The 12,358-nt window shown below is 39.2% G+C and overlaps 1 protein-coding gene across 2 annotated transcripts in view; it reads left to right on the top strand.

The window, feature by feature from the left end:
* The window catches only part of MED13 (mediator complex subunit 13), a 105,577-nt gene that overhangs the window by 10,355 nt on the left and 82,864 nt on the right, over nt 1-12,358 (top strand). For both annotated transcript variants that reach the window (XM_047706011.1, XM_047706012.1), the window contains exon 3: nt 1,172-1,340. In XM_047706011.1, the coding sequence (XP_047561967.1) occupies nt 1,172-1,340 (169 nt within the window). The remainder of the gene's footprint in view (nt 1-1,171; nt 1,341-12,358) is intronic.

Raw genomic sequence — 12,358 nt, forward strand, 5'->3', positions numbered from 1 at the left:
TACATCTAGACTTAATTGAAAAATAGCTATGTTAACATTTTTTTGTTAAGCTGAAGTGGTTAATAGATGGGCTGGCAAAATTGAGGCTGTATAGTTAGTAGGGTAGTTATAACTTTGTATTGAAAGTTCTATTTTTTTTTTTTAAAGATTTTATTTATTTGATAGAATACAACCAGGGGGAGGGGCAGAGGGAGAAGTGGACTCTCCACTGGGCAGGGAGCCTGATGTGGGACTCCATCCCAGGACCCTGGGATCGTGACCTGAACTGAAGGCAGATGCTTAACGACTGAGCCACCCAGGTGCACCAAGACTTAAATTTTAAATACAACGCCTGAGTGGCTCATTCGGTTAAGTGCCTGCCTTTGGCTCAGGTCATGATCCCGGGGTCCTGGGATGGAGTCCTGGGTCTGGCTCCCTGCTCAGCGGGGAGACTGCTTCTCCCTTTCCCTCTGCTGCACCCCCTGTTTGTGCTCTCTCTCTATGTCAAATAAGTAAATAAAATCCTTTAAAAAATGTAAGTCTTTATATTTTAAAATTTCTTCAAGTGGGGATCCTATATTGAATAGTAATCATGGGACTCATTTGGTTGAAATGAGACCTAAGGTGGTCAATAATGCATCCCTTGTTGGGCTCTGTGCCACAAGCTTCCTTTTTATTCATCACTTATTTTTATAGTTGAGTCATGGATTAGAATGCTGATGGACCCAAAATATTATGAGTTAATTACTAACTGGCTAGGTCTTTTTTGGCAGGCTGAATGACTGGAGGAATTAGGACAAAGTAACTATCAAGTGAGCCAACTTAGAAATTGGCATCTTAGGTAGAGTACCTAATGTTTCCCAGCTTAATACAGATGTTCTTTGCATTGATATAGAAACCAAACCAGTATGTTTGCAGTATATCATTGACTTTTTACGCGGTAGGAAAATAGTTTTCAGGTACTTTAATGGAATACATGACACTTAACATGTTTTGCTCCTTATGGAGTAACTTTGAAACCTGATTATTTTAAAGTCTAGAGATACATTGAAGTGGTGGTAGCTCAGTATTCTGAGGTTTAGTAGGGTTTATGTAGTAGGGTTTATGAATTTAAACCATAACACTTTTTACTTGGCTCTGAGTAGATATAGTGCCACTACTTTACTTTTTGTTTCTTTCATTTCTCTTGTAGAAGAGGAAGATGGAGTGTGGGAGAATGGACTTTCCTATGAATGTCGTACTTTGCTGTTTAAAGCAGTTCACAATCTGTTGGAACGGTGTTTAATGAATCGGAACTTTGTACGCATTGGCAAATGGTTTGTAAAGCCTTATGAAAAAGATGAAAAACCTATAAATAAAAGGTAAGCTATCTTATGTAAACTCTTAACATTTTTTGGGATTGGTAATTTTTATAGCTTTATAGAAAATGTAGACTAAAACAAGCTGTCATATAGACATATGCAGGAGGTTAACTTCAGCAGAGTACTGTAAGTATTCAGTTTTCCTTGACCACTTCATCCTTTCTTTTATGCATTTTAAGAATTCTCTTGAAGTGGGAATAGGCTGTGTGTCTAATGACCTAAATTTTGGTTTGGGATGATAGAAAAAATGTGGAATGAAAGCAGAGGCTTAAGCAATGAAGTGTACTTTTTTAGTAGTAGTGCAAATATATTTACAGTACTGTTAAAATTAAGTAACATTAATACTTATTAAAGATAGTGATCTGTAGTTGTGTTTTGGATTGAATTAACCCTCTCATTCCCAAACCTCTAATTTTGCTTTAATTAAAGTAATTTAAATTTGTGTTTTTCTATATAAGACATATTTACTCTTGGAGTGTAATTTTCTTGAACTTAGAGTTAAGCAAATTTATGACACTAATTTGTAGAATAGTTGCAGATAGAGACACAGAAGACTTTAAGATAATTTCTTTTCCTGTGTAGTTAAAAGCTTTAGATTGCTGGAATGCCTGGGTGGCTCAGTCGGTTAAGCCACTGCCTTTGGCTCAGGTCATGACCCCAGGGTCCTGGGATCGAGTTCCGCATGGGGCTCCTTGCCGGGCAGGGAAGCTGCTTCTCTCTCCGCCTCTGCCTGCCACTCTGCCTGCTTGTGTGTGCGCCCTTGCTTTCTCGCTCTCTCTCTGACAAATAAATAAATGAAATCTTAAAAAAAAAAAAAAACAAAAACTTTAGATTGCTACCATTCTGTTTTATTTATTTATTTATTTTAGGTTTTATTTATTTACTAATTTGGGGCGGGGGAGAGAATGTATGAGAAGGGGGAGGGGCAGAGGGAGAAGGAGACAGAGAATCCCAGGCCGACTCCCCACCAAAAGCACAGCCTGACTCAGGGCTCTGTCCCATGACCCTGCGATCATGATCCAAGCCAAAATCAAGGGTTGGATACTCAGCCGACTGAGACACCCAGGCTCCCCAGTTCTCTTTGATTTAAATATGATACAAGATATATAGTCTCTTAGAAGATTTGGTCTTAAGCACTAGTTAAATTAGTGAGGCTTGAAGAAAGATGAAACCATAAGATGGGATGTGAGGGAAAAAGCAGTTTTTTAGTTTTCCCAGAAAGATGTGAGGATATGAAGGAAACATTTGGTTATGTTGTATCATTGTTTTTTTTTTTTGTTTGTTTTTGTTTGTTTTTTAAGATTTTATTTATTTGTCAGAGATATCACAAGTAGAGAGGCAGGCAGAGAGAGAGGGGGAAGCAGGCTCCCTGCCGAGCAGAGAGCCCAACAAGGGGCTCTATCCCAGGACCCTGGATCATGACCCGGGCTAAAAGCAGAGGCTTAACCCACTGATTGTTGAGATGCCATCTTTTATGTCACTTTTTTAAGTATTTTTTTGAAAAGATTTTATTTGAGATAGGGAGCACATGGGGGGTAGGTAGAGGCTGGGGAGGGAGGGGCGGATGGACAGGGAGAACCAGACTCCTTTCTGAGCGGGGAGCCGAGTGTTAGATTCGATTCTAGGATCCTGGGATCATACCTGAGCTAAAGGCAGGTGCTTAACCTGCTGTGCCACCCAGGTGTCCCCATCTTTTATGTCTTATGTACACACTGTTTTCAGTGTGTATGAGTCTTCAAACTTCCCTTTTTAGTTTTAAACATTTTTTTTTTTTTCAGATTTTATTATTTATTTGACAGAGAGAGACAGTGAGAGAGGGAACACAAGCAGGGGGAGTAGGAGAGGGAGAAGCAGACTTCTCACTGAGCAGGGAGCCTGATGACCCTGGGATATGACCTGAGCTGAAGGCAGATGCTTAACGACTGAGCCACCCAGGTGCCCCTCTTTTTAGTTTTAGTAGGATGGATGAGTAGATAAGCCTGGACAAATCAAGGCTCTTTCATTTTCTTTCTTTTTGAAAATGAACATAAATCTTTATTGTCAACAAAAATATTGTACAAGTTAGGAATGAATTCATTTGCAAAAGAGAGAACACCTAACTACTTGGCTTATGTAGGAATTGATTTTTCTTGGTAGCAAGGAGTCTGGAGTTAGGTAGCCCAATACTGGTGGGTCTGTTCAATAATGTCATCAAGGACTGGTATCTTGGAGTTTTCTGTGATGTATCTTTAGCCTTTAGCTTTCATCCACTTGGTCCCCAGGAGTGTTGCCTTTCTGGATTTCACTCACAGTGAAATGAGATAGGAAGAGGAAGGGAGAAAGCAAGAAAGGGTGACCCTTGGATCAGAAAATGGGTTCTTCCCTAGAGACTTCAGCTGACCTATCTTTGGCTACACCAACCAAGAGAAACAAATATTTTTTATGTGGGAGGGAGCATTGCCTCTCTGAACAAAATAAGGCTTCTGGTTTGTAAGAAGAAATGGAGAAGAGACATTAAGTAGGCAATAAGAAGAAGGGGAAATAAATGTCAGGTTGGTAATTAGCAGTATTCACCATATACATTAATAAAGTTTTAAGAAGTCGAGCTGATAACTGAGATTTAAAATGATAAAAAGCTGCCATCTGACCACCAAATACTAGATGTGCTCCTCAGAGGCATTCCCTTTTAATTCTTTTAACTTAATTTACCTATTTAGAAATTTAAAAGTAGGGCTTCTGGGTGGCTCAGCTGGTTAAGCGACTGTCTTCAGCTCAGGTCATGATCCTGGAGTCCCAGGATCGAGTCCTGCATCAGGCTCCCAGCTCCATGGGGAGTCCATGTCTCCTTCTGATCTTCTCCCCTCTCATGCTCTCTCTCTCTCAAATAAATAAAATCTTTTTAAAAAATAAAAGTAAATAACATACTGATTCTCGAGTTTTTAATTATTTCAGTTATTTAGTATTAACCTATTGACTTTTTAAAAAAGGATTTTATTTATTAGAGAGAGAGAGAGAGAGAGAGTGCAAGCAGGGGGAGAGGGATAGGGAGAGAGAGAATCTCAAGCAGACCCTGTGCCGAGTGTGGAGCCCAAGCGTGTGGAGCCCAACATGGGCTCGATCCCATGACCTTGACATCATGACTTGAGCTGAAATTAAGAGTCAGATGCTTAACCAGCTGAACTACCAAGGTGCCCCTATATATATTGACTTTGATAGTTTAACTATTTTACATTCTTCCCCCTCCATGCCAACCACTTGTATACACTCTACTTCCTTTGTTTCTTATCTTGCCAATAAGTTTATAAGAGTTGGTAAAAACAATAGCTGTTGTTTATACTATGATTATATAAATACTATCTGTAGCCGAGCCATATAGTATATTAGAATTAATGTTCCATTTTCTCTGTATCTTTTTGTTTTCTTCAGTGTTACGATTATCTTTTTTTTTCACTTAATTATCTATCTCAGATGTTGGTGAACTACCACTCCACAGGGTAAATATAGCCTGCCATGTGTTTTTGTAAATAAAATCTTACTGTAACACAGCCAGTTTCATTCATTTATAGATTATTTTATGCCTGCTTTCATACTATAGCAGAGTTGAATAGATGTGATAGGACAGATGGACCCACAAAGTGTAAAATCATTATCCTATAATATTTACTCTCTGGCTCTTTGCAGATGAAGTTTGCTGACCTCTGATCTAAGTACCTATTTGTGATCTCAGTACCTATTGGTGATTCCTTCCTAGAGGATCTACCAGAAAGAAAATCTCGCCTCTCTACCTTAAAGGAGTTTGTGTAATCTGTTGGTTTCTTTTTTTCTTTTCTCTCTTGTTAATTAATATCTCTGTTTGAACCCTTCATTCTTCTGTTCCAGTTTGGACTAGTTGTTTTATATAGGCTTGTCTCACAGCAGTCATCTTGCGAATTCCCTTTGCCTCTCTTTGTTAGGTTCCTTATTTCCTAGATCTTATAGATCTCATGTTTGCCCTTTTGGGGGGGGGGGGTGTCTTACTATTTTGGTAGTGCTCATCCACCAGTAGTTTCCTGAGAAGGGAATACATGACAAGTAATATTTTGGGATCCTGAATATACGAATCACCTCCTTTTCTACTCTTGAGGCTTCTGGGCACTAAAATGGCTGGAAATTCTATTTGTATGTGAATAGCTATGAAGTAGCAGGCTTTAGTAGATTGATTGGTCAAGGACCAAGCCATTTTATTGGGTGCCTGTTGCCCAGCTGTCTGTCTGTATGTGTCCCTCCCCACTCCCATCCTCTTAAAGTTAATCATTTTTCCCAGAGGAGTCCTTCAGGATCCTAACTAGGGAATATAAGCTTGGCTGTCAACATTTAGGGAGCCTACTAGGTAAAGCAGGCTATCCTTATATATTTATATTAGGGAAACACTATACTTCTATGGTATTTAGATTTTCACTTAATTCTTCTTTTAAATACATCATTTCAGCTGTATTTGCTCTCTCTTAAGTGTTGAGTTCCTGTTTCATCCAATTTAAAGTGAACTTCTAACTTTTCTACTGATAGGGAATAATGTAAAGAACCTGTCTGCAGGATAGAGAAGTGGGTCTAGAGTCTGACTTAAGAACTTACTCAAGAACTTTCATTCCTTTTGTTTTTGGTTGCACCATGCATCCACTTTCAGAGATCTACCAGTATCTTCACTTTTGTGCCTTTCTGGGATTTTGTGGTTTTGATTTAGTTTGCATCTTGTTTTTTCTCCCTTAGGCTTTATCTACTAAGCTAGTTACTATTTTTGCCTTTCTTTGTTAGCTCCCCAAATTTTGTGGCCAGTATTTGTCTGCTACCTTCACTTGTACCATTCTCTTTTTGCTCTTTTGCTCTCTATATGGAAGGTGTTTCACAGAGAAGTAGAGGTAAATGAATGTGTTCAATGAGCCATGTAAGATACTGGAAGTATCTTTATTTCTCTTCATGAAGGAGGCTTTTTTTTTTTTTTTTAAAGATTTTATTTATTTATTTGACAGAGATCTACAAGTAGGCAGAGAGTCAGGCAGAGAGAGAGAGAGGAGGAAGCAGGCTCCCTGCTGAGCAGAGAGCACAATGTGGGGCTCCATCCCAGGACCCTGAGATCATGACCTGAGCCGAAGGCAGAGGCTTCAACCCACTGAGCCACCCAGGCGCCCCTCTCTCAACTGCTTTTAATTACGGTTTGGGACTACATATTTTTCCATTGAATTCAGTGGAATGATAATAGGCATGTAGATAATGACTGGATTATAAATTACATTTCTGTCCCATTATGAGGTGAAACCATTTAGGGCCATATATACTATTTTTGTTTACTGATCCAGACACTTTCTGTTGAACTTGCATAAGCTTTTTTTTTTTTAAATTTTTAAATTTTACAGACAGCATCTGGGAGTAGGGGGAGGGTGAGAGAGAATTTTAAGCAGGCTCTAGGAGCCTGACATAGGGCTCCATCTCACAACCCTGACTGAGATCGTGACCTGAATCCAGATCAAGAGTCAGATGCTTAATTGATTGAGCTACCAAATGCCCCAAGAATTTGTTTAAACATTCTTAAAAAGAATTAATACAGTTGTCTGGGGCAGTGGGTGACTCAGTAGTTAAGCGACCAAGTCTTGATTTCAACTCTGGTCATGATCTCAGGGTTAGGAGATTGGCTGCTAAGGTTCCACATAAGGCCTCTGTGCTCAGTGGGGAGTCTGAGATTCTCTCTCCCTCTGCCCCACCCCCTGCTCATGGGCTCTCTTGTGCATGCTCTGTAAATAAATAAGTAAATAAATTAAAAAAAAATACAATTGTCAAGGAAGGAAGTTGGTATTGTGAAACTGGTTTCATTTGAACAAAGGAGAAAATATTTCTGACCTTTTCTTTCTTCTTCCTTCCTTTATCCTCCTTAAATATAGATTATCATCTAATAATGTGGATTTCAGTGTAGCTAGTTGTCTGATTAACAGTTTTCAGGGACTGAAAGAGAGGAAATGGAGTTAAATCTAGTGGTATAACTAGGTTAGCTATAAAGAACGCTTCAACTGTATAGGTAATTAACCAAGAAATTTAAGAAGTTATTAGGGTAATTAACACTAAGAAATTTAAAAGAATTGCTTTTAAATCTCCCATCTTCAGGTATTATTAAAAGAATGGACAGTGTTTTGTCTTAACAGTTTAGATGTTTTCCTGCAGTGTAGGAAACTAGATCAGATGCAGTTGCTGTGTTTGCTAGTGAAGCCACAGGTAAATGGCTGTAATAAGTACCAATGACTTACTGTAGTTTTAAGTATTATCTCAGTAAAAAGGCATCACAAACTTGTGATGTTTAAGTGTACATTAGGATAAGATTATTATTATTATTTTTTAATATTTTATTTATTTATTTGACAGAGAGAGAGAGATCACAAGTAGGCAGAGAGGCACGCAGAGAGAGGGGGGGGAAGCAGGCTCCCTGCTGAGCAGAGAGCCCCATGCGGGGCTCGATCCCAGGACCCTGAGATCATGACCTGAGCCGAAGGCAGAGGCTTAACCCACTGAGCCACCCAGGCGCCCCAGGATAAGATTATTTTGAAGAAGAACCTAAGTTTGTGCTTTGTTGGCTTTTTATCATTTAAATTTATTATAGCAGTTGAGCTGAATGGCCAGCTAAGTTTGTTTATTTAGTAAGAGTTTTTTTTTTTATTTTTTTTAAAGATTTTGTTTATTTATTTGACAGACAGAGATCACAAATAGGCAGAGAGGCAGGCAGAGAGAGAGAGAGAGAGAGGGAAGCAGGCTCTCCGCTGAGCAGAGAGCCCGATGCGGGGCTCGATCCCAGGACCCCGAGATCATGACCCGAGCCGAAGGCAGAGGCTTTAACCCACTGAGCCACCCAGGCGCCCCATTTAGTAAGAGTTTTAAATGCTTATAGGAAGGTACACAGAGTAGAAAGATATTAATAAGGATTTTTTTAAGACTGTTGGTTTATGTCTTCCAGTATGAATTTACATAGGAGGTCTGCTAATTAAGTGGCAGTTGAGATTGTATAGGAGAGTTAATAGGGGACATTTAATATATAATTTTACTCTGTGCCCTTAACTACAGATATAGCCATATAATTAATTTCTGTGGGAAAAAATGTATTATTCCGTTGGTAAATCTGCTTTGAGTTTTTACTCTACTGTTTAGCCTCAATTTTATTTATTTTTATTATTTTTATTTTTTAAAAGATTTTATGTATTTATTTAACAGAGATCACAAGTAGGCAGAGGGACAGGCAGAGAGAGAAAAAGGGAAGCAGGCTCCCCGCTGGGCAGAGAGCCTGATTCGGGGCTTGATCCCAGGACCCTGGGATCATGACCTGAGCCAAAGGCAGAGGCTTTCACCCACTGAGCCACCCAGGCACCCCTAGCCTCAATTTTAAAAGACAGTATAGAATATCTGTATATCATGTATATATCTGTGTGTATAATCACATGTGTATGCAAATAGGATAGAATAAATTTTTGCTGAATATAACAAAGGAGATTGGATCAAATGTCTGGTTCTGTATTTTTTTTTTTTTTTTAAGATTTTTATTTATTAGAGAGTGTGCGTGTGTGTGTGTGTGAGAGAGAGTGTGTGAGAGGGGAGGGAGAGAGAATCTCAAGCAGACTCACACTGAACATGGAGCCCCATATGGGGCTTGATCCCACGACCCTGAGATTATGACCTGAGCCAAAATCGGGCGTTGGATGCTTAACTGACTAAGCCACCCAGGTGCCCCAGGTTCTGTATGTTCTATGCCCTTATTTTGGGTTCTGGAGTTAAGGGTTAAGTGTTAGCAAAGAATCTGGCCCACAGGAAGAGATTTTGGTCTTGTGGGATGAAGCCGGTAAAGTTCACAGGAAGGAGAGGGGTAATTCCTAAGTATTCATAGAGTTAATTGTAACTAGAATATTAGGGCAAAATAAGGACATTTAATCCTTGCCTATTTATTTCTTTTATTTATTTATTCAAAAGATTTTATTTATTTATTTGACAGAGATTGCAAGTAGGCAGAGAGCTAGGCAGAGAGAGAGGGGAAGCAGGCTCCCTGCTGAGCATAGAGCCCGATGTAGGGCTCAATCCCAGGACTCTGAGATCATGACCTGAGCTAAAGGCAGAGGCTTAACCCACTGAGCCACCCAAGCACCCCTATTTATTTTGTTTTTAAAGCTCTTATTTGTTTGACAGAGAAACAGCAAGAGAGGGAACACAGGCAGGGGGAGAGGGAGAGGGAGAAAGGCTTTCCTCCAAGCAGGGAGTCCGATGGTGGGGCTCGAGTCCAGGTGCTGGGATCATGGCCTGAGCCAAAGGTGGACGCTTTAACAACTGAGTCACCCAAGCACCCTTTTTAAAAAAAAATTTATTTTGGGGCACCTGAGTGGCTCAGTGGGTTAAGCCGCTGCCTTCGGCTCAGGTCATGATCTCAGAGTCCTGGGATCGAGCCCCGCATCGGGCTCTCTGCTCAGCAGGGAGCCTGCTTCCTCCTCTCTCTCTGCCTGCCTCTCTGCCTGCTTGTGATCTGTCAAATAAATAAATAAAATCTTTTAAAAAAATATTTATTTTAATTTTAAAGATGCTTTAGATCTGTGCTGTTCAGGATAGTAGCCACTATTTAAATTTCGATTACTTAAAGAAATAAAATTACAATTCAGTTTCTTAGTTTCACTGGCTACATTTCAAGTTCTCCTGGACTAGTGGCTATTGTATTGGGTAATGTAGATATAGAGTATTTCCTTCATAGCTGAAAGTTCTTTTGGATAATGTTATTTACAGCAGAGCCTTTCCCTTATTATTAAAATAATACTTTAGGAGCTTTACTAAAGAAGTTGGTCAAGGTTGTTTTTGTTTTTAAGGCACTAGATGAAAGACTATACTTTAAATTTCACCCATAGAACTGTGTTTATCTTCCACTACACCTTTGGCTTTTACACAGTTCTTTTATCTCTAATATTTTAATTAAATGTGAGTAATACAAGATTTAAGTTTCCTCTAGTTACATTATTAACCATTTTTATATAGCTTTAGGATTTCCTTTGGTTGGGTTCCTTAATACCTTTGAAAACTTGAGCTTCTAGGGAAGCTAAGAGCAATCATTATGTTTTCTAAGGACTCATTTTCTTTCTTCCTGCCTTCTAAGGTAGCAGTGTCCTGTAAAAATACAATGTGAATCACATATGTAATTTTAAATCTTCTAGTAGGCACATTAAAAAAGGTAAAACAAAAACCCAGCTGAGATAAATATATTTAGCTCAGTATCTAAAATATTTTAGCATGTAATTAATTATGCAAAGAATATTAGTGAGATATTTTACTTTTTTTAAATAAGTTTTTTAAGTTTAATGTATATTCTATACTTAGAGTACATCTCCATTTGGATTGCCCGCATTTTATGTGCTCAGTAGTCATATATATATTGGCTGTTGCATTAACAGCATTTCTAGGGCTTCAAGCCCAACTGAGCTTGATATAATGTTTATTGGTAAAAGATGTTTTCTAACTGGGGCACCTGGGTAGCTTAGTTGATCAAGTGTCTGCCTTTGGCTCAGGTCACGATCTCAGGGTCCTGGGATTGAGCCCTGCTCTCCCTCTCCTCCACCACCACTCTGCTTGTGCTCTCATGGGTGCACTCTCTTTCTGTCAAATAAATAAATAAAATCTTAAAAAAAAAAAAAAAAGATTTTCTAACTGGTCTTCGAGTCCTCTTGGAATTGTATTCTAATATTTTAAAAGATTTCATTCATCCATTTATTTTAGAGAGTGAGAGCATGAGTGTGCAAGCAGTGGGAAGGTCAGAGGGAGAGGGGGGAGAGAGAGAATCTTAAGCAGACTCCATAACCATGAGGAGCCCAGTATGGGGCTTTATCCTACGACCCTGAGACCGTCACTGGAGCTGAAACTAAGAGTCAGACGCCCGACTGACTGGAGTCACCCAGGCACCCCATATGCTGAATTTTGAGTGTGATCTAGACTCTAAAAGATAGGGGAAACCTTCACCTTATCTCAGGGTACCCACTATTTGCCCACTTGGGCATAGTTGCTGTCTTTTTTTTGCCTCTCTGCAGCCTATGTTGGTTTGTTGTTAATGTCTTATCAAGATTATTATGCATCCTATTTTCTGAAACCTTAAGTGATGATATAATTGTACTTACGACCCATGAAATTTCTCTGATGCTTGAGTCATGAGGATTTGCATGATCAGTTGTCTACATTCTCATGCTTTCCAGAAACATTTATGAGAAAAATTAAGTGCTAAGACTTTACTCTTTTTCCTCTCTGTTAAGCTTTTCTTACTATCATTTTTTACATGATTTTTGCCATAGACTCCTATAAATTTGTCCTTTTGAACTATTGGTTTCAGATATGAATAATAATAGGGAAGTTTTGTTCCTGAAGGGGAGAAGGTAGTGAGAAACCTTCGCTTAAGCAGAACTGGCCCGGCTCTGTTTAGAATTAGGGCTTAACATTAACTCATTTCTTACAACTTTGTTCCTCCAGTTTTACAGTTGGTAAATCTAAAGCACAGAGAGGCTAAGTCACTTATCCAAGGTTATATAGTTTGCTAATAATGTTGGAGTAGGGTTATAGGGCATGAAAAATGAAACAGATTTGGGACCCTGTAGACCAACTGTACCTTCTCTTCCTACATCTTTTTTTTTTTAAAGATTGTAATTTTTTGAGAGAGAGAAAGGGAGTACGCGTGCCCACAAATGACTGGGGGGAGAGGCACGGGAGGAGGAACAAGTAGTCTTCCCCCAGAGCAGAAAGCCCAATCTCTGACCAGGGGCCTGGGGTGATGACCTGAGCCAAAGGCCAATGCTTACCCAACTGAACCACCAGGTGTCCTCTGCCTACATCTTTTTAAAGTGATAGAAAGTAGTAAAACAATACTTAAAAATTTCTTATATTGGGGAAATACAGGAATATAAAGAGTACTTGGAGAACACTTGAAGCTGTAAGCTGGAATATCATTGCTTTCTAAGGATTCTTTACTGTGTAGTTTAATATGTTCACTCAGTGAGCAGAAGTATATCCAAAAT

This window comes from Lutra lutra, chromosome 16 (assembly GCF_902655055.1).
Source record: "Lutra lutra chromosome 16, mLutLut1.2, whole genome shotgun sequence".
In the NCBI taxonomy this organism is placed as follows: domain Eukaryota; kingdom Metazoa; phylum Chordata; class Mammalia; order Carnivora; family Mustelidae; genus Lutra; species Lutra lutra.